At 32.3% G+C, this 22947-nt stretch overlaps 3 protein-coding genes across 5 annotated transcripts; 2 read left to right on the plus strand and 1 right to left on the minus strand.

Annotated features, from left to right (window-relative positions):
- Positions 1-971: 971 nt before the first annotated feature.
- LOC101495259 (beta carbonic anhydrase 5, chloroplastic) lies at positions 972-4447 on the minus strand. The gene is made up of 9 exons (XM_004485552.4): positions 4081-4447; positions 3912-3970; positions 3188-3349; positions 3046-3094; positions 2789-2902; positions 2614-2667; positions 1749-1831; positions 1554-1656; positions 972-1457 (listed from the first exon to the last, which is right to left on the minus strand). The coding sequence occupies exons 1-9, from the start codon at positions 4180-4182 to the stop codon at positions 1257-1259; spliced, it is 927 nt and encodes a 308-aa protein (XP_004485609.1). The 5' UTR covers positions 4183-4447; the 3' UTR covers positions 972-1256.
- Positions 4448-10001: 5554 nt separating this feature from the next.
- On the plus strand, positions 10002-19865 carry LOC101495579 (probable ubiquitin-like-specific protease 2B). Of its 3 annotated transcripts, none has more exons than XM_012713219.3 (17): positions 10002-10475; positions 10564-10632; positions 10712-10917; positions 11025-11097; positions 11397-11446; positions 11957-12154; positions 12224-12299; positions 12876-12984; positions 13381-13458; positions 14537-14668; positions 14854-15054; positions 15134-15189; positions 15266-15359; positions 16581-16671; positions 16752-16871; positions 17737-18129; positions 18838-19865. In XM_012713219.3, exons 1-17 carry the CDS (start codon positions 10319-10321, stop codon positions 19423-19425), a joined length of 2691 nt encoding a protein of 896 aa, XP_012568673.1. In that variant the 5' UTR covers positions 10002-10318; the 3' UTR covers positions 19426-19865. The 3 variants fall into 3 exon arrangements, with proteins under 3 accessions (XP_012568673.1, XP_012568674.1, XP_073224974.1); XM_012713220.3 differs by having other exon boundaries at positions 10715-10917; XM_073368873.1 differs by having other exon boundaries at positions 10316-10455.
- Positions 19866-20499: 634 nt separating this feature from the next.
- On the plus strand, positions 20500-22101 carry LOC101495907 (uncharacterized). The gene is made up of 3 exons (XM_012716756.3): positions 20500-20959; positions 21040-21156; positions 21601-22101. Exons 1-3 carry the CDS (start codon positions 20672-20674, stop codon positions 21769-21771), a joined length of 576 nt encoding a protein of 191 aa, XP_012572210.1. The 5' UTR covers positions 20500-20671; the 3' UTR covers positions 21772-22101.
- Positions 22102-22947: the final 846 nt, after the last annotated feature.

Below are 22947 nucleotides of genomic sequence, written 5' to 3' on the forward strand. Positions count from 1 at the left end.
TCGCCTGTAGAAGGGTGAAATGAGCGTGTGCTAATGGATTTGGCATGTGCAGAGAGGACCCTCATGATAGAGCCAAAAGTGGACAGGCCTTGGACCAGTTCGAAACATGTTTGAATACAGGAATCAACACTTGTGAGCAATTAAGAAAGCAAAAATATTGCTGACAGAACACGGTTCTAGGTTCATGTTAAGCATTTCCTTATTGCCTCCCTCCTTCATGCTACCTGAAGCAGCCCGGATTTGAAAGTCTTCATTGGGCAGGGCCAAAAAGTTCAAGAGTCATTTAGGCTCATATTATTTAGCCCAAACCCAACATTTTGTTGGGCTTACTTGGGAGGTAAATGCTCATCCACCCCCTTAATTTTGCCTCCTCACCCCCAAATACACTACTGGGAACTAGAATTCGGTAAAAAGCCGAAAAGTTAGGGGGGTTGGATGAGCATCCACCTATTTGGGATATCCCGACTGGGGCAGCTCATTGTGCTAGCTCACAGCAACTACAGTTGGACTCTCATTTGGACACACAGTATGACTTGCCAGATTTAATGTTATTAGATATTTGTTTGCACTATTCTGAACTCAGAACTTCCACCAGAAATTTGAGTGTCTCACCATAGAGATAAGGCCCATGCAAAGCAGAACTCTAATACCATATAAGGAAACAAAGAATGGACTCATAGAGATGAAAATAAATTATATTCATTCATCAATCTTGCGCAAGGTAAAGTCGTGTATATATGCAAAGCAGATGAAAGCACATGAATGATGGCTTAACCGCTTACCGTTCCTTAACTCACATTGTTAAAGTTAACTGATGCTGTTTCCTGGAGTTTGCAGCTGATTCCATGTTCTCATCTCTCCATTTGTAGTGTCGTGTGTCAGGAGGTTGAGCAAACTCGAGGTCATGGTCATGAGTTCACAATTATGAGTGATAAAAATTATTTAAAAAACCTGAAAGCAAGGAGTCAATATAATAGATAGCAAAATCCTACTTGTTGGAATCAATAGAATATGAACAATATTTTTTCAGTACTGGCTAAAATACTCGTGGTATGTATTATAACTTGAAGTTTTTCAGAAAGCACAAATAAACAGACACACCAAATGTTTGGGGTTTGTTCAAATTACTTAAGTTACAATATTTTATGAACGGTACAAAAACTACATTAATCAATCTATGCTTTTAAAGTCCTATTAGAAATATAAATTTCAGGCAAACAAACTGGAATATCAATGAGGAAAATAGAAGCAAAAACTCAAGACCAAAAGATTTTATTTTTTGTAGCAATTTTGCCATTTTCTTCCAGTTTGGTTCTCCGGTAGTCCAATGTCCATTTCTCAAATGAACAGTCAATAAAGTCATAGTAACCACCATGAATAGAGAGTTCTTCATTCTCCACCTTTTCTTTGATCCAAGGGTAACTAAGTAGGTTTACTAAGGAATGGTTAATTGATTCCTGTAAAAAAGAAACTTCAAAGCATTAAAACTTGAAAGTATTCAACATAATCAACTTCTTAGTAGAAAAACAACTTGAAAGTATTCAAAATATCACCTTCTCACAATGTTTGCACTGGCTATCAAAATCGAGGTTGGAAGCAGCAGCCTTGGTTTTTACTTTTGCATTCTTTCCATTGACAACCCAACTTTTTATAAAGCTACATGGAAAAGTAAAATATTCAAGTGACAAGTGTATAGAACAATTTTACCAAAGAAACAAGACGAAAACCAATAACTAAGAATTAAGTACCCTGTAGTGCCATCGTCTTGCATACTCATAAGGGCGCGTATACCTCCACAGCAGCTGTGGCCAACGACTAAGATGTTCTCAACCTGCAATAAGAAAATATTGTCTTTCCTTAACAACAAGTACAAGTTTCACAGTTTTCTGACCACTATTAGGAAAGCTAATAGAATACTTTACATTAAAATGTTCTACAAATATTTCTTGCAAGTACTAATTATTAGTAGACATGTCATGAATTTATCTTATTGGCTGACTTCACTTGTGACCTAATATTAATAAGTATTTTTCAATATACATAGGGTTTGTTTGGATTGACTTATTTGAACTTCTCTACTGGCTCAAACACTTATGTAACAGCTTGCAAGAGCTAATGGAAACAGCTTATGACATGTTCATATGTTGTATTCAACTTATTTTCACAAAGTCTCCACAATAGCTTATGAAAATAGCTTACAACTTAAAATAAAATGGTTTGACTTTATTTTATGTTTTGTTATAGAAAATAGCTCATACATAAACACTTATATGATAAACGTTTATGCTATAAACACTTAATTAGGTTGTTTGTCCAAACAGGGGTGATAATAATTTTGCAGCGAAGAAGAAAAAGACCTCCAGCTTAATTTTCCACACTTCAGCTCTTCAAATCTCACCTTTCCATGAATTGTTGCAATTATCATAAGATCAGCAGTTACTTTAACCAATATTGTTTTCTAATTGTAATTTAAATAACTATCGCCAAAAAGAAAGTGTGAATAAATTAGAAAGTAAATAGATAATGGATAAATAAATGCATAAAAGCATTAGAAATTTTCAAATAAATAAGATAAATCCTTCCTTGCACTTTGTAGGTAAAAGAAATGCTTACCAAAAGGGAGTTTACCGCAAATTCTAATGCAGCATTTGTTTCTGTGGGTCCATTCTGTATCATGAAAAAGGAATTAGAAGAAGCAAGCAGGGCATCTATTCTATCCACACATAGCAATGATAATAAATTGGTGAATACAAACAACTAAATAAATCAATAGAAGTGACACTTATACCTCAAAGCGAGGAACCAAATTAGCAACATTGCGGATCATGAATGCGTCTCCTGGTTGAAATCCCAAAATAGTGGAGGGGCATACCCTGGAATCTGCACAAGCAATAACCATGAACTGTTCTCGGAATAGTTAGCAAGGAATACTTATTTCTGTTATATTCTAGTCGAAAATTGAAGAATGAACATAAAGGAATAAGCAACAAACAATTGAACACATAGCCAGAGCCTAGGTAACAGAGAATAGGAAAGAACAATTACCTTTGGTGCTTGAGTCTTGGCGAGATATTCAAATCGTTCAGTATTTTTCCTGACAATAAAACAGAACAAACATTAAGTAAGTTGCTTCTTTAATTTAGATATGAAAAATAAAGTTTCTGACCATGATTTTTCTGAAACTTACATGTATATATTATTCTTAAAACTTAAAAATCTATCCTTCAGATCATCAAAAATATCACTTTTGTCTTTAATTTCAGCAAATGTCTCTGGCTTGCTGTTAATAAGTTGTTTGGTAAATTCCGGAGATCCCATTGAAGCCTTCAAAGTGAAACACTGACTTCTCCTGCAAATATTAGAACTATGTATAGATGGAAGAAGCCACAGAAAAAATAATAATAAAATAAGAGATTATGATGTATTACTTCCTTAACAGGCCAAATTCAATTAAATGCAAAGTGGTCAAATATTAAAATCAGGTCTAACACAAATAGATCTCCAAATGAAAATCACAGGTGCAGACTCTATGTATGTGGTCACATAAAACATAACTCTCATTTATAGAGTGGTGCTTAAACGATTAGGAGTTAACCAACAATAATTAAATAACAATATCAATATACAAATAATGCAATTAAATATAATGAAACTAGAAGTCCTTTATAAATTATGTTATCACTCAAAATTTCAAATGTTTCCTCGAGATTCAAACTTAATAATCATTTTCATTTTTTTTTTTAGTAAATCAAAATTAACATCAAACATAAAAAAAAAAAAAAAAAATTTAAAAAGCAAGGTAAGGGTTATTAATTGAGTCCTTTACTAAAAACAACCCCAATTTACATAAAATAAGCGAATTCTTATTCAACACCATTGAAGCAAGAAACAGGAGAAAATTGAACACTAACCTTAATGCATTCAAATGCGTTTGCTCAAATTTCGGTGTGATTTGCACAGGACTACAGATCTGTCACGTGAAGGTCAAATTAATAAGCTGATTCACAAAATCTAGAACAAAATTGACACATATATAAGAAAAAAGAAGAATGAATAGAATAGAATAATATAATATAATACCCTTGATGGTTGAATGGAATAGTAACTGGAGGAAGAGGATAACCCTAGAAGCTTTGAAGAAAAGGGATCAGAGGGAACAGAAATGTAAGCATGAATTGCCATTGAAGAACTCAAATGAAAATGAAAATGAAAATAGGGAATTAGTGAATAAAAGGGTAATGAACATAACTGATAATTGTTATGGTAGTCAATTGATTAATTAATTAAACTCGTTTACAAATTTGAGTGTGGTAATAATTAAACTAAAAAGAGTGTGATTGGTAAAGCCGTAAAGGTTGTTACGTTGGTAAACAACATGCATTGGGTTTTCTCCAGGAAAGACGGAGAAACCAAAGTCTTCATCGCTATTTATACTTTTTTTTTAGTGAGGAAACCATTATTAATACTTAAATATAATAGTAACAAATATAATATAATTGTTTTCAAGCAGAACCACAGTAAATAAATATACAGTTTCATTTCTTTAGTGTACAAATTTTTAGCACTCCGTAAATTACGATGATTGATTTTATAAATAATTATAATAAAAAATACACGCAAAACTAGATGCGAAATCGATTACCAAAATGTTGTCGTGTTATTAGCGTCTAGGACCAAAATGTTTTATATTTAAAAGAAAACCAGAAATATTTTTCCCCATTTCATGTGTCAGGGTTAAGCTTGTGACTTTATTTATGATTTGTCTTGTGGGGTTACTGTTTTTCATATACCCTTTTCTTTTCTAGAATAGGTGGACGAGAGTGGAATGTTGATAGGGAGAGGAAAGAAAATAGTGGCTGATAAATAAAAGCATAATAATAAAGTAAAGGGGTAGATGTGATAACTGATAAGATAAGATCAATCGTATTAAAGTAAAGGGGTAGATGTGAATGTGAATGTGATAACCGATCAAATATAGAAGCTATTCTTTATTTTTTTAAGACAATTATAAGGAGTGTCTTTTAGCAACTAGCAAGACCCTATTGGGCTCAACAAATGAAAGCCCAAACAAAAAATCCGCCACAAGCTTCCTTTATATAAAGATTTTCTACTTATTACCTCTCGCATATATTCTTACTTCTAAATACACTTAAAAATATTATTTTCTTTTTTTTACTATGTATAAAAAGTTGAATTTTTTTTCTTCTTCTTTTTACCGATATATCTCACATATTTGAAATTTTTAACATTAAAAAATTTTAATTTTTTAAAATTTGTGTTGGTTATAAATTTTTGAAATATAGAGTGAGTTTATTTTCGAAAATTTGATTTAGTTTGAAATATTCAAAATACAATTTATTATATTTGTAAAATATTTTCGAAGCTTTCACCTTTATCAGAAGGATTGAAATACATATTTGCAAAACTTTGAAACTTTCAAAACATGGATTTTTCGACACCTAATTTTACATTTCAAATTTTTTTATGAAGGTGAAATTTTTGAAATTCTGAAGATTTAGAAATGTATTTTTACATTTCGAAACTTTTGATGAAGATAAAAGTTTTGAACATTTGAAATTTTACTCTAATTTTTGAAATGTATATTTTATTTCAAAATAATTACATTATTTTTTAAGAAAATATATATTTTATTTACAATATAGATACTAATTAAATTTAATATATATTTTCAAATTAAATCAAGTATGAGCGGAGTTAGGTGTAAAGTTTCTGCTACACCAATCGTAGATTTTACCAATAAATTCACGACTTATCGGGTAATCTTAATAATAATTGATATTATAACTTTTTAGTTTTTAATATATACACATATGTTGATGTTTTATTTTAAATATATTTTGTAGATGTTTTTTTCTTGAGAAGCTCTATTTGAATGGGTAAAAACTATTGAAAGACAAAATAGAATAATAATTGTTATCGTTAAATCTTATACAGCTACCGAAAAAAGAGGAAGAAAATACAAACTAACTTTATGATGCGAAAGAGATAGAAAATATAAACTAAAATCAAAATTAATAGTAACTTGTTCTCACAAGAAAAATTGTTCATTCAAACTCATATATATATATATATATCGTTGAGTATCGATGAAAGATAGAAAATTAATGTTCGATGTAGAAGACACAATCACAATTTAGCGAATATTTTATACGGCAATTCATATTTGGAACGTTAAAATGAAGATGAGAGAAAAAATATTAATGACATGACAAAGTATAAACTTGTACCAAGATTCATTTTGAATTATCTGAAAGAGCGAAATAAGGAAAATCTCACAATTTTCACTCAATTATATAAAGTAAGAAGTACTTATTGATCATCTTTGAGAGGTTCATACATATAAATGCAACATCTATTGAAGTTAATACAAAGTGAAAAATATGTGAATTGGACAAGAAGACGGGAGGATTTAAATGTTTTGATATACATATTTTGGATGCATCCTAATTGTATAAAGTTATTGAACATGTTCCATTTTGTTTTGACATGTGATAGCACATACAAAATAAATAGATATCGACTATCATTGCTTGAAATTGTCGGTATAACATTTATTGGTTTGATATTTTCTATTGCATTTGCTTACTTGGAACAAGAGCGACAAGTAAACTTCATATGGGTATTTGAAAAGGTAAGACAATTATTTGCTTCTGATAATTTAATTTTAAAAGTTATTGTGACCGATATAGATCTTGCCATGATGAATGTTATTGTTGTTGTATTTCCTACTTCAATTCATCTGTTAAGTCATTTTCATATTGAAAAAAAATGGGGTAAAATGCAAACAAGATGTGAAAATGATAGACAATATGATATAATGGATTTATGAAAAAAGATTATTTATTCAACTAGTGTAGAGGAGTGTGATCATCACTTGCAACACTTTGAGTTAGTGTGTGCCGATATTATCATTTTTGTCAACTATGTTGAAGATTCATGGTTCACACCTTATAAAGAAAGATTTGTCGTTGCTTGGACCAATAGAGTGATGCATTTATGCAATATAACGATCAACATCTACTTTAAATTATGATTTGTTTTGTAAATATGATTGAGTCATATATGTGATTTGTTTTAATTTTGCTATTTAATTTACTTGTAGAGTTGAGTCTGCTTATTTGAGATTGAAAAACATGTTCCAAACTAATAATGGAGACTTGTATAAAAATTAGGATGTTATGAATATGATATTGAAGAGAAAAACTAAGGCAATGCTCCATTATCAACCTCATGTTAACCCAACAAAAAAAAAACACAAGACAAAACCTAAATGGCTAATGCAATGCTTCAATATCAACCTCGTGAAAAACCTATGGCACAGTCTTGAGACATAAGTGTCTATCATCGACGACAAATCAAACTCAAATATCATATTTTAAAACAACATGTATTCGTTAAACCTTATTGTGAGCTTCGTATCTATCGTATTAGTCATGTAAGCATTAAAAAACTGGACATTTCTCTTATTGTCGTTGCTCAACTCTACCCACGATCAACTTAAATTACCACATGAAAGCCCCCATATTCCTTCGATCTAAACCTCAACGTCAACAATGACTTTGTAAAAGATTGTTGAAGGAGGACACCACTTTACTTTATGCCAATTAACATAGTTTCTCTCTTGTAACTAATATTTTGAAACTTACGTTTTGGTATTCATGTAGGATTGCAATATATTTTGAAATGATACTCGCAGTAGATATTTCAATCCCTTCAAAACATTTATTACGTGCATATCATCCGTCATAATAAATTATCTCATATAGTTTTTTGTCTTACTTGCATATATGAGAAAGTTAAGAAATCGTTGATTGAAAGATTCTTGATTTTAATTGATTGTTGAAAGTAATTTCTAAAGGGGACGTACACTAAACATCATCAAGTATTTTCAAGTTGATCTTAAAATGTTTGAAATAACAATTAAAATATAAATATGAATAATCTTTAAACTTAGATATTGTGAGTTGTTTATGTTTACCATCAATTACAACATATCATTCCCTTTTTGAATAAAAATATTACAACATATCATTGAAATTATATTTAAATCTTTTACGGTCATGATATTGGTTACACAATTAATGTGCTAAATTGTGATTGGGGATAATAGAAACAGTGAATACAAAAATACTTTTAAGATGTCATTTTATTATCAAATGAAATTTATAAAGAAAACATTTTTTAGAAAAAGACTCCCAATAGATAAAAGTAAGATGTATATGATTTTTATATTAATTTGGTCCAAAATAAAATTACGTTGAAAATACTCTCAATGCAATCAAGGGAGAAAACCACAAAACTAAGCAAAATATACGTATACATTGTAGAAAGTAGAGTTGTAGTTTGATCTCCTAGTACAAGAGGATCTCTCAATGTTACTCAACGATAATGGTTACATTTCTATATACTCATACTAAGATCCACGGAAACAAATGATTTCTATGCCTCTAATAGGATTATAAGAACTCTCACATAATATCACTTTTAAAGACGAACTTGATGATTTGACTCCTCAAAGTCTTTAATTTATAAGAAATAGTTATGTTTTCATTTTCGAAAGAGATTTAATTCTCCCACTTCAAATAGCTTGGAATTTGAGGATCAAGATTAAATCCATACCTCAATATCACATAGGTTAATTTTAAACAAAAAAAAGTACAGGTATAGTTTTTTTTTGTTCAAGTGCTCACTGAATTTAAAAAAATAGGACAGACTCATATTAGGGCCCCATTATTTTCTTTTTCGGGATATAGTATGCCCAACAAAGTGGTAGGTGATATACCGAGTCCTGCGAGTCTAAATGACACCTAATGTAGAATATTGTAGAAGAGATGAGAAATATTAACATACTAATCCAACTCTATTATTCATCAAACTTGTCTTGTCATACGTAAGAGCGAATGTCATTATCACAATTGATTAACTGATGATAGTTATACTTAGCAAAATATGACATGAATATAATAAGGAAACCTTATCTTGAAAGCACCATCTGCCAGATCTTTATGAAATCATAAATACCACTAACAATCCATTTGAAAATAAATAAATTGTCTACTTGCAAAAGATAATCACGTCCAATTTGTAAGGAATAAATATAGATGAATCAACAAAAAATTACAATATAGTAAGACCATTATTTCGTATTTCAAAAAGACATATGCATACTCCTTGTTCATGTATAATTATTACATTCGTTATCAACTTCTTACCATGACTGAAATGTTGAAAGAGACTCTAACTTGATATGAATCTTCTTATTAGATTTACACTTAAATCAAATTAAAACACAAAATGCTTGAAGCGTTTAACAATATTCCACAACCACACAAATGAATCAAGGGAAAAGACGTGAGCAAAATAACATGTTATTGATTGAGAGATGAATCATATACTTCAAGATAAAAGTTTTATTGTATAATTTCAGTTTCAATATTTTAAGTAGAAAATATTGGAACATATCGAACAAATACATAGAAAAACTAACAAAATAAAATTTACAAAAGTGACATCAATGTAGAAGTTTATTTATAAAAAGAAATTAAATAATAAATAGAGATAATTTATATCATATAACAGCTCAACCCAACACAATATCAACCATTAATAAGTAGTGCCTAGTAAATACTAAAACAATATCCCAAAAACATATTGGGTTGGACCATAAACAATATTCAATAACAGAAGTGTCTTTAAACTACATGAACAATTTAATCATTATCATCACACACAAACAATAATTGCTTATTCAAACAATCACTAGTCCCATCATTATATTTTCAAGTAATGTTTAAATATTAATATACATTAAATCATACGATGTATTGGTATAGTGATTCATTCACCCTCCAAAGCCTTATTAAATATTTAAAATTAAACTTTCATCACTGTATACCACTATTATTGTGGGAAAGTGTTATGCTCCATGTAGTCTACATGTTTAAAAATCGTTGGAAAGTCTATATAAGCAGAAGCTCATGATAAACTGTAGTCACATGGTTCAAATGAAGTGTCTCTCAAAAGTTATTTTCATTCTTTAAAAATCTCATTGAGCAGCATAGACACAAGACAAAAGAAAAGTACACAACCATTTGCGAAAGAATTGTAGATGAAGCCCATTTCAATTCAATTCATTCAATAAATAAATAGGAAAGGAAAATAAAAAGAAAAGGGAAATTGAAATAACAAACACACTTTCTTTTCCCGGATCCCAAATTTACAAAATTCGCAATCAAATTTCTGTAATTCTGGTACCGAGTTTCTCCCTCCTCACAACTCGTTCCGATTCACTCACTCCATGACTCAGCGCACATCTTCTTCATCAATCAACAAATTCGACGTCTTCGAGTTCAACGAAGAAGAGGAGAAAGTTTCTTCGAAGATGTTCAGCAAGTTCACAAACCCTAACAAACCTCGTTCTTCTCCAATTTCAAAGTACGATTTCCTTCAAGCCTGTAAGTCGTTAATCTCTTTCAATTCCCTTTCATTTTTTATTTATTTCGATTCCTTGTTTGCAATTGTTCATTCATTGATTCTATGCAGTTGCGCAAAGTTCTAAACCTCCATCGAAGTCTGTTCCCGTTGATCCAATTGACCTCGATGATGAACAAGGTATGTAATGTAGCATTCATGCGAATATCCTTCGTTCGTTTTCAAATGCTTGATTTTGGTTTTCTTTACTGCGAATTAGAAGATGATGAAGAAGAAACCAAGTGTTCACAGGAGAAAGTTTTCAACAAACGGTTAGAAATTGACGACGATGAGGATGATGATACTGGTATTGATAATCATGGAAAAAATGGTAATGCGTGTTTAATGGACTCGCCATTGCAACATGTTGCTGATAAAGCGATCACTGGCTATGCTGAGTGTATTGATAGCGACTTTGACTTGAAAGTAATTGCTCAATGCTCGTTATTGTCTCTCTTATCTTTTTACTTACCATGCTTTTACTTATATAAAGCGTTGTTGTTTATGACTCTGTTGATTGAATTTGGTTTCAGAATCAGAGTCTTGATATGCTTTCTGATGATGACGATGATAGTAGTGAAATGAGTTCGTCTTCAAAATTTGAAGGTATTTTTTTCTTCATGATTCAAGATATTTTAAGTAACTTATAGCTTATTAAGAATTCTTATTTTTATAAGGAAAATACTTAGGGTACATGGTAAAGAACCAAATATAGAAATTCTTATTTTGTGTATTCAATTTCTCAAACGTTTAAACATTGCTCTTTTCACTACAAAATTTATGTTTTTTTTATTGCTTAAAGGGCACTTGTTAGCGAGACCCTTTTTATAATCAGCAATAAGCCTCTCTTATTTTGTACTGGTTTTCCATTTAGGGATCGTTCATTTTTTTCCTTGTGATTTCAGATTGCTTTGAAGACCAGCTAGTGGCCGATGATTCTGCTGCATTTAAAATTGTAAGTGTATTTGTCATGTTTATATAATCAATTGCTTAATATTATTACCTACCTGCTGATGGCTGTACCCTGTGGAGGCAATATGTAAAATCTTTGGTTTCATTATTAAAAAAAATTTGTTCGACTTGATCTATCTCTTTTGCTTCAGTGGATAAACAAATCAAAGAAAATGTGAATATAACATATTAAACAATAGTGTTTTGACATGGAAGTGGCATTGACCAAAATATGTTGAATGTTGGTTTTACCCTTTTGCTTCGTGCAATTGGTTTGGTCAGCTTATGTGATATAATCTTGTAACTCAGCCTCTTTTAAAAATAAAGCATCTGAACCACTCAATTTTGTTGTATATGTAAGTTGTAGGTTTTCAATTGAGGTCATTTTTATTTTATGGTCCATCTTGTTCTTTCGGGCATTGGAGTTATAGAACTCTATTACATGTGGTCATCCTATTTTTTTAATGTTAGTTATCTCTGGTTAACTGTTCTAGTTTCACTTTTCAATGTGCAGAATGACATAGAAAAGGTGGTTGATGTCTTCCCTGATTTTATTCAATATGAAGAATTATACTGCACCAGTTCTCGGTTAATATTCTCGTGCAGCTCCCTGAAACTTGAAGGCCCAACAAATAATCAAGCCGGGAAAACTTTTAAAATTGAGTGGGAAACTGAAGATATTATAAAAATTGAATCATGCTGGTTTGAAAAGGTAATTTTCTCATTTGTTTCTTTTTATATTAATCCCTTAATGATAAATTTTATTGTCTTCTGTCTGTAGATTGAAACAGCATTGATCAGCCTTCTCCTTAGATCAAAAGATTCTGGAGAAGTTGGCATTACAAATGAAAAGCCAGGTGTGACTGCTTTTGTAAATAAAGTTATTGATCTTTTTGTGTGTCCTTGTAGGTCTAACTTTTTTTATCTACTTCCTAGTGACACCAGCAGATATACTGCAATCAATTGGTTGACTGTTGTTTGCTAAGTTAATTTTGAATGACAGAATGATAAAAAAGAAGAACATTTCTTATTTTCTTATGCTCTTGATAGTTATCGTAGTATTTCCTAGTGAATGCTGCCTTGTTTGGGATTTTATAGGCTTTACTTCATTGTAATTTATTAGCTGATTGTGTTTTTGAGATATCTCGCCATAGTTGAAAGATTTGTATTAATGTGGATTTAGCCTCTGGTTCTTGGTTTTTTCAAGGTTATATAACAAACACGAATGTTTTCTAGGCCTCTATAGTTTAGAGCTGAGTTGATTGCTTAGATGATGGCTGGTATTAATGTTCAATAGAGAATGGTCGACCTATTTTTGTTCCTTACTCCCTTATTTAGGAATGTCTAGTTACTTTTTCAGTGTTCTACAAATTCCTATGTGCATATGGGATGCTTTCACTTATCACTTTTCACTTGAATTAATGTTCATGCAGGTTTTAAGCTGTTGAAATTTGCAGTTTATGATTCATATTGGTCCAGTGCAGAAGAGGCTATCAAATTATTGGATATGAGATACACTGATATCTGGAGTACTTTTTTTGTGTAAGAATCTCATTCTTTAAAACATCAGGGGTGTAAAATATCTTTTGTAACAGTAACAATGCTTGCCTTACTACCCTAATCACATAATTTCACTTGAAGGAAATGAAAAGCAAAGCTTAAAAGGCATCTATCTGCATAATTTGTTCTGCTTAAATTAATATTTGGTTCAATAGGATATGCATATCCAAAATAGATATTTTTCAGACATCTGTATTCAGTTTTAGTGTCTTGCACCTTCAAGTTTTTTCATGACGAGATCAATTCCATTAACGCATTAGGTTTTCAGTGTTCCTTTTATCTGGGAAGTTGGTGCTTTAATACTTAACCAATACAAAAGGTTGTTGCTCAATATTGTAAGGTGTTGATTAATATCATTATTATATTTCCTTCTTGCAGCACTGACACAGATAACTATGGAAATAATTCTGCATTGGGGCAGGGCAGTTTGTTTTCTCAGAGGCATTATTTTCCCATGTAAGTTGAACTAACACTTCTACTTGCATTGTTGGATATCTGTTGAACTACAATCTGTGACATCCAAATGTTATTTGATAATAAAATTTGGAATTTTGATTTCTTGTTATGTTAATTTGTTAATGCTGCTTGTCCATGGTATTTGCTTTGATGGTTGTATGAGCCTGAATTTCTCGAGCCATTGGTAACTATTGAAAGGATAGTTATTTGTTTTGCTTCCCTAGTGTTTTGTTTGTTTGTAACTGTTAAGGCTATTACGTATGGATGAAAACCATCAATGAGACTGCATCTGATTCCATGTGCTTTTTTTGGTTCTTGAAATAGTATCAGAACCTCTTCAGTCATGCATTAAAGAGTTCAATTCAATCCTTGCTGCCTATGCTCATAATGCCAAACACATTAAATTTCTGCTTAAGGCCAAGTAGGTTTAGGCCTTAGGTCCTTGGTTTTATATGTTAATTTGTTAATGCTGCTTGTCCATGGTATTTGCTTTGATGGTTGTATGAGCCTGAATTTCTCGAGCCATTGGTAACTATTGAAAGGATAGTTATTTGTTTTGCTTCTCTAGTGTTTTATTTGTTTGTAACTGTTAAGGCTATTACGTATGGATGAAAACCATCAATGAGACTGCATCTGATTCCATGTGCTTTTTTTGGTTCTTGAAATAGTATCAGAACCTCTTCAGTCATGCATTAAAGAGTTCAATTCAATCCTTGCTGCCTATGCTCATAATGCCAAACACATTAAATTTCTGCTTAAGGCCAAGTAGGTTTAGGCCTTAGGTCCTTGGTTTTAGGTCACATATTTTTGGGTGGGATATACATATATATGAGCATGTATTAAATAACTTGAATTTTTCCGTGGTTAACTATGATTGCAAAATTACGTGTGTCCTTTACCTTACTTATTTTGCTTGTTTTTGCATGCCACTCCACGAAGCTTGGTTTTCACAGTTGAAACCTTTTTACTTCTGTGTTCTTTTAGAAAATATATTTTTGGAAAGATATTTTTATTGGTGCTGTATTGGATTATAGGTATTAAAAGAAATCGCTTGTTAATATAATGCCATATGATACAGTTTTGGTGAAGCATTTGACGAGGTTATTTATCCGAAGGGTGAACCTGATGCTGTTTCCATTAGTAAGAGAGATGTTGCGCTTTTACAGCCAGAGACATTCATCAATGACACAATCATCGACTTTTATATCAAGTAAGTATATGATGGAATTTTTTTTAACTTTTCATGGATTCCATTGATGATGCTCTCTCTCTCTCTCCCACCTATTTGTTTTACCATTTTATTTTCAAATGGAATAACTGCTCGAAGGTTTAGATATGCCTCTGTATTTGAGGCTTCATATGAATCTGACATTTGCTAAATCTGGTTATTTGTAGGTATTTGAAAAATAAACTCACAACTGATGAACAGGAGAGGTTTCACTTTTTCAATAGCTTCTTCTTCCGAAAGCTAGCTGATTTAGACAAAGATCCATCAAGTGCTAGTGATGGCAGAGCAGCTTTTCAACGTGTACGTAAATGGACCAGGAAAGTTAACCTTTTTGAAAAGGATTATATCGTGATTCCCATTAACTACAGGTAAGAGCCTAAGAAAGCATCTTCTAGCCAATATGGATTCTGCAGCATCTTAAGAAGAATAATTTATATTTGATGACAGTCTTCACTGGAGTTTGATTGTCATTTGTCATCCTGGGGAAGTGCCATGCTTCAGAGGCAAGATATCGTTTATTTCAAGTTGTTATTTTATGGTTTGTTTGGACAATCATCATTTTAGATAATTGTCTTGTAGATGAAGAAATTAAAGAAACTTCCAAAGTACCTTGCATCTTGCACATGGACTCCCTGAAAGGAAGTCATAAAGGCCTCAAGAGTGTTTTCCAAAGGTAGCTTGCTGATTGGTGAATTTCATGCAAAATCAACTTCTGTTTTGTAGTTTATGTTAATTTGGAGGTTTGATAACAAGATCTATTGCCCTTCTTTTCAGAATTTCATTCCATGTAAAAATTGATGTTCTGCTTTGTTGGCCCAATGTTCATCTGTTTAACTTAATGGATTAAGAGGCCAAATAAAGGCAGGATATATATGCATGGGATTTTAACTAAATTACACCAACTGATGATAAAAAAAAATAGTAGATCTCTAGGGAGCAATAACACCCTGTTCCAATGAGATTTTTATCCTCTCCAAAATTATTTTCATCCTTGAGACTTTCTGCATGAAAATGTTAGCTTTTGATGTTTGGTACAACATCTCAAATTTTTTCCGATCCAAAAAATTTGCTTGACAATCACGCACTTTCATTCTTGTGGGGGAGGTGGGTCCCATGGTATGGAACACTATATTGTCATGTTATCATCACCGTTACCATTTGGATGCTTGTGGTGACCACTGACCATTGACCGCCAGCTATTGTCCATCACTTGTGGTTGCCAATGTCCAACTGTCATTAAATGCTACTTGTGATTGACAATGATCAGCAAATTCTGCCACCCTCAGTCCTCATTGATCACCAGAATCCAGCTACCTTCCAAAATCTATCCACCTTCTGCTACTGCTGTTGCTGAACACCAGAATTCAGCCATTCTATGCTATTGTCAATGGTTGACTGGTGACTTCAGCCAACTCCGTCAGTCACCTGAATCTTGTCACCTACACCTAACAACAGTTAACAGTGGCTGGTGACTCTGGTCTGGTCACCACGCCGATCACTGATCAAAAGAACTTGTCATTGTGGATGATCAACGTCATTCCCGGTAATTTTCTTTTCAGCCAAACATGCCATTAGAGTCCATATTAAACCAATGGTTACCTAGCAAGTTATTGGTGCGTTGACATTGGAACTTGGAAGTTTCATGCTAGGTGACCAAACACAATAAAGCATGTACCGATACCTTGTCTGACGAAAAAGCATGGGCTTTAGATGGGGTTTCACAAGGCTTTTTTGGCTGAGTTGTTTCATTGTGCCACTGCAGAAAATTTTATGACCACAAATAGTAAAAAAAATTTGACTCCGATAAAGTAAAATATTGTTTCAGTGGATTTCATCTACTTTCTGTTATCGTAGAGTCTGACGGTGCTTTCTTCCATATATTGTGAAATGGCAGCTACCTGTGTGAAGAATGGAAAGAGAGGCACTCTAATATGGTGGATGATTTTTCTTCTAAATTTTTACAGTTGCGGTTCATCTCACTAGAGGTAGTCTCTCTCCATATGAATTTAACAAATCATGTTCAACTTTTTATTGACTTCTGTTTTTCCCACCGTTTTTATTTCAGCTTCCTCAGCAGGAGAACTTGTATGATTGTGGCCTGTTTTTGCTCCACTACGTGGAACGTTTTCTGGAGGAAGCTCCTATCAAATTTAACCCTTTCAACATAACAAAGTTCTCTGATTTTGTGAGTGACTTCGAATTTGATTAAAACTTGAAAGTTTTTTTTATTTATGATAAGCGATTAAAACTTGAAAGTGATATACAGTCTCATTTTGTATTTTTAACTCTATAATGTTGACTCTTCATTTTAATTTTATGTTTAAAGCAGTGATGTTGTTAGTAGTATCTGGCATTCATGATTCTGTAATCTGATGATCTGTCCGATTCTACTAAGTGCTATGTTAAATGCAAATGAGAAAATTTATGACAATCATGACAGCGTGCTTGCTGCTATGGTCCTTTGCTTTTTGAGGGATTTAGTAAGCAAACTGTAACTGAGGAATAGTAGTGTCTGAATATTAGTTGTGTTCACAACCTTGTAAAAGTATTTTAGTAGAGAAACCGTCTAAGCAATTTTCTTGTATTATAAGCAAAATGATGTATGATATTTTTTGTTTGTTCTTAACACTCTGGTTCTTAGGGGAATGGAACCCTAATAATCTGGAGTTCGGTCGGGATGTAGGTAAAGTCTGGCCAAGAATTGTTCTAGCCAGAATTTGAATTCGGGTTATCCCGTATGATTCCTCCTTAACTTGAGCTCAATCACTTGGTTAATAATATATGATTGTTCCTTGGTGCCAAATTTACTTTTATTCCATATTTTTATGCTGATACTCTTATTGTGATGCTTCATTCTTTTTCCCTCTCTCCCTTTCCTCTGAAGATTGTAAGGCACTTTTATGCTTAAAATGTTTTATACACTTGTATTATATTTTTATATACATGCGTTTCAATATCAGATTGTATCTGGTGCTACTACTCAATCATTTTTTTTTATGTATACTCTGGTTTGCAATTGAGTCACATTTGAATTTTCTTTTCATTCTCAGTTGAGCAGTAACTGGTTCCCTCCGGCTGAGGCTTCTCTGAAGCGATCTTATATAGAGAACTTAATTTATGATATATTTGAAAATAGTTCTTTGCAAGCACCCGCTTGCCATGGCAAAGGTCCTCTCCCTGAAGTACCTTGTCTTATCAAGCACAAAGTGGATGCAGGTTCCTCTGGGGCTTGCTGTTATCCTGCTATGTGCCACGGGAATCCTTCAAATTGCTCTACTGAGACTGATATTCAGTTCCCAACTGCTTTCCCTATAAGAGTGACATCGTGTTTGAGAGATCATGGAACTGTTTACAAGGACTTGCAAACAGCAGCTGTATCTCCGCATTCTGATTGTCTGAAGATGTCAGTGTGCCATCGAAGAAGATTCATGTCACCAATAAAGGTATTTTAATCATTGTATTGATTAATTACTGTGATTATTTCATAGCTATTTATTTATATGTAGTATATTCCAACTCTGATGAAATGGGTTTTTAGGTTTTCTACTTGATATTTAACCTACCTTGAATGAGAACCTGCGGTTGCCCGATTGAGATCCATTATGTCGGTTCTGTACCATAATACCATTTTTCCTTAGCACATTTTTACTTAAACATAAGAGGAAGGGAATAAATGAAAGAAATCAAGTGCCTTCTAAACCATAGTTTTATGTGTTTCCAATTTGTACAAAACTTTCTCCATAAGGATTCATATCACATTTTGTGCTGCAAAGCTCCTAACTTTTGATAACATGATTTGGAATATAAAGAAATGGAAAAAATCAAAAGAAATGATGTACAGACGACATAGTTCAACTTAAGCCCTTGAGCAGTCTTGGGTTAAATGGGATAGCTTACCAACAACCCAATGAAACTCAAGAATATTACAATCTCAAAATGAAATTTGGTGGGGCTTTTCATCGGTTTGTAATTAAGATATAACTTGTAAAATATTATTTCACTGGACAAAATGTGAACTTTAGAGTCCTATCATGTGTATTTCAATGGTTCTCAATTTCCTTGTCACCTATTTTTTTTACAACCATATTGGGTAGAATAAAGACAAGAGTTATTCATCTGCTTTTAACATGGCATTTCTTACTCTGATGCAGGAAACTGAAGAGTTTGGTGAGGAAGTCGCAATATCCATAGTAAGAGAAAATTCTCAAGTAGGCATTGTGGCATCTGATTTCCCATCCACATCATATATAGGTATAGATCATAGAGCACCTGAAACAACGCAGCAGGGACTCTCTATGAATTTTGTGGAATCTGTCGAGGGCCTTTCATGTTCAAGAACATCTACTAGTGTATCTTGGAATACATTGGATTCAGGTACTCTTGAAGACCAGCCTCTGGAGAAAATTGAAGAGTCTAACAGTCCAAACAAGATGTCCCTTGAGGAGCTTGCAGCCTCTGTAGTTCAAGATTCTCAAGAATCAAATGACGGGCATGAGACTGATGCATGTGTGAAATCTCGTTCTTCATTCCAAGAAAATATAAATTCAGTGATCCATCAAATTTCAGATTTGGCTCATAATACTGGTGATGAGGATGATAGTATAGTTAGCCAGAAAGAACCACTGGCATCTGAGTCTCAGGAACAAGATGCCAAAAGGCCGAAGTTTATGAATGAATCAGGTGGTTCAAGTCGACGATTCACAAGGAGGATGCTAAAAGAAACATGTTTAATGTCATGAGAATAGTGTTAGAAGCAGCAGAAAATGTTAATACTTGGAAGTACTAACCCAGAACCGAAGATTCAGGTAGGAGAGAAATATGAGGATTGAGGAGGTTAAAAGAGCTGTGTTGGTACAACATATGGCCCTTGATAAGTGAATCTTTTTGTGTATACACATCCTGAGTTGCCTCACATCTGCAGGATGACGTATAAAATGTTGATAAATTTCTTTTCTTAGTTTTGGTGGGACTAGCAAAATGTAGAAGGCATATCAGCTCAAACTTCATAGTGTAAGTATGTCGAGTGTCCGATAGGAATTTCATATGATTAGTAACCAGAATGGGGTGATTAATCATGGTCAGTCTTAGATTCATTTTGGTAAGAACAACAAATTAGCTTATAGTTTATTAAACAAGTCTGTTAACTTGATCGTTCAAAGGAACTTTAATTTGTTAGAAACTTACTCCCTCCAGTATAATTATAAGGAATAATAACTAATTTAGTAGTTATTAATAACTAAATACAGTTAATCTATAAACTAATTTGGTCATTGGAAACTAAAATCTATATTAATTGGATGATGTTTTAGGACATACAATTAGGTAAGTTTTTAATTTAGACCAAAAAGATGTGTATATTTTATGCTTATATTTGAGATTTTTATAAATCAAAGTGTTTTTAAGAGATACCACATAATTTATTTTTTTAATCAAAGAATTTTATAATTAGAGGATGATGTTCCAATCTAACGTAGAGATACATCTGAATTCAAAACTTACACAAAAAAAAGGTTATATTTACTTTCTTTCAAAACATTAGCGGAGCTCAAACTAGAAACTTTTAGATAAAAAATCTACTAAACTTTTAGATCAAAAATCTATCTTTCTACCACTAGATACCGTTTAAATTCAGTTTATAGATTATTAGTTTATATTTTTCCTCCTTTTATTACCTTTTGTAAATTTAATATTAACAACATAAGTAAAAATTTATTTATTTATTTATTATTCTTTCTAACATTAACATCATATGTAAATATTAACCACTCAACAAAATGACCTTGCAAAGTTGTTACTATTAACAAGAGTAACGTAGAAGAAGAAATACTTAGATGACCTAAGCTCCAAATAAAAAATAAAAAATATTTGGGGAGTTGTGATAAATAAGTAGTTAAAGAGCATTTTGATCTCAAAGAGGAGGGAAGAAAGTAGGAAGTATATATTGGGAAAATGCAATGTATGAAATAATTCGTTGAAAAGTGGGAGATGGGAGAGTCGGCGGAGAAAGCGAAGGCGGAGGCATTGCAGATTATCGGAGCATTTGAAGTTTTACCGAAACTGGTTGTTTTCGATCTCGATTACACTCTCTGGCCTTTTTACTGTGAGTGTCGATCGAAGCGCGAAACTCCTTCTCTCTATCCTCACGCCATGGGTATTTTATCTGCTCTCAAACTCAAAGGAATCGATGTTGCCATCGCTTCTCGATCTCCAACCTCAGATATAGCTAAAGCTTTTCTCAACAAATTGGGAATCACTTCATTCTTCGTCGCACAGGTCTCTCTCTCTCTCTCTTTCATAATAATAATCTATTCACTCAGTTATTATTCTTGTTGACCTAATTGCGTTGTGTTCAGGAAATATATTCCAGTTGGACTCATAAAACAGATCATTTTCAGAGAATTCATTCAATCACTGGAATTCCTTTTAACTCCATGCTCTTTTTTGATGATGAGAATAGGAACATCCAAGCGGTAATTATCATTATTATGATACTAAATGTTTGGATTCACTCTCACTTTAAGAAAATCCCGGTGTATGACTTTGGCAAAAATTACAATTTTGTGGCATGATTTTAAATTATGGTTGCCCTGTGAAACAGTTATATTGTGGGAAAATGCATCCAATTGCAGTTGAAATGCAGTTGTAGAGACCTCTAAGCACATGTTTGGATTGACAGTGAGTTCGAGAGAATCACCATGGTGTTTGCTAAAGCTAAATTCTCGAGCTTCAACAAAATCGAGTGTCACTGTGATTTTGTTAAACTCACTGGAATTCTTAACATGCACCAAAATTGTTATATTGTGGCTGCAATTGCACTTAGAATCATCATGCACTCGTTTTAATGGAGTATATTTTTTTCCTTTCATTTTTTCAAGTTAGTGACTCCTATGTCATTTGTTCATACTATTTGATAGGTCTCTAAAATGGGAGTGACTAGCATTTTGGTGGAAAATGGGGTAAATCTTGGATCCTTATCTCAAGGCCTTGCACAATTTTCTAGAAACTGGAATACATCACAGAAGAACAAGCAGAAGTGGTTATCCAGTTATTCTCAAAAGCCAGATACTTCCAACTCTGCTCAATGAAATTCAATGTCCAAGTAAAATATCTCGCCGGATTTTATTTTCAATCTAATTGATTGATGAATTTGAATACATATTGTATAATTGCCATGAAACTCCTACTTTAATGATTAGTTTCAATCAAATTACTAAATCAGTACATCAGCTAAGCAGATTTGAAGGTTCTGCCTCCATTTTCATGTAACATAACAGCCAAACATGTCATCTCTGTTGTTGTACTTAGTATTAATGTTACTTGTGTCTTTGGGATATACTGATTCAACTTTATATTCATGAATGATGAACCCTGCTTTCTCTAATCATACAATAAATAATACTCGTTTCTATATTTTATTTTCGGTTCCTTTTGATATTTGTTTTTTTTTTTCTACTTATATTCACCAAAATTAAGCAATTTTTATGGTATTATCAAATCAAAATTATGTATGGAAAAATAATAATGCAACTACTGCTCAAATGGACCAAAATAATTTTTCCATCATTGTTCAACAGTCTTAACATTCAACTGGTCCAACACTTTTATGGGGTGCTTTTTACCGATACACAAATGGCTGGAAACTGGAGCTACTGTGGCAGAAGGAGGCGGCACGCACTCCATACAATCAGCCTCAAGGTGGGGTATCCGATTGTAGTGTCAGCTGGGATGGTGGTTGAACTAATTTTTACAAAAATAGAAGATAGATTATTTGAAAGAGGTGAACGGTATTGGGGCACGGTGATACAGCGGCGAGACGAGGCATATATATATATATATATATATATATATATATATATATATATATATATATATATATATATATATATAAAAAATGAAATATTTTTTCATAATAAGATTTAATTTTATAGACGATGTCAATTAATATTATTTAGGTTTGAGATAGATTTTATTATAATGATATATGAATAAAAAAAACATATTTTTGCAAATATAAAACTTAACTACGTGAATTGAAAAAAACAAATATATTTATATATATATATATAAGAGAATTTGTGACTATAGTTTTAGAACAATATCTAAAGTTTTCAATAGTTTTCTAAAAATATTAGTTTTCAAGGGGCACTCGTAATTTAATTTGTTGAATAAAAATTGATCTAGATTAAATTAGAGTCGACTTTCGACTAAGTCTGATATTACATATGTTATATACTAATTAATATAGATATTGTAATGTATGT

The sequence above is a fragment of the Cicer arietinum genome, chromosome 1, assembly GCF_000331145.2.
Source record: "Cicer arietinum cultivar CDC Frontier isolate Library 1 chromosome 1, Cicar.CDCFrontier_v2.0, whole genome shotgun sequence".
Classification (NCBI taxonomy): Eukaryota; Viridiplantae; Streptophyta; class Magnoliopsida; order Fabales; family Fabaceae; genus Cicer; species Cicer arietinum.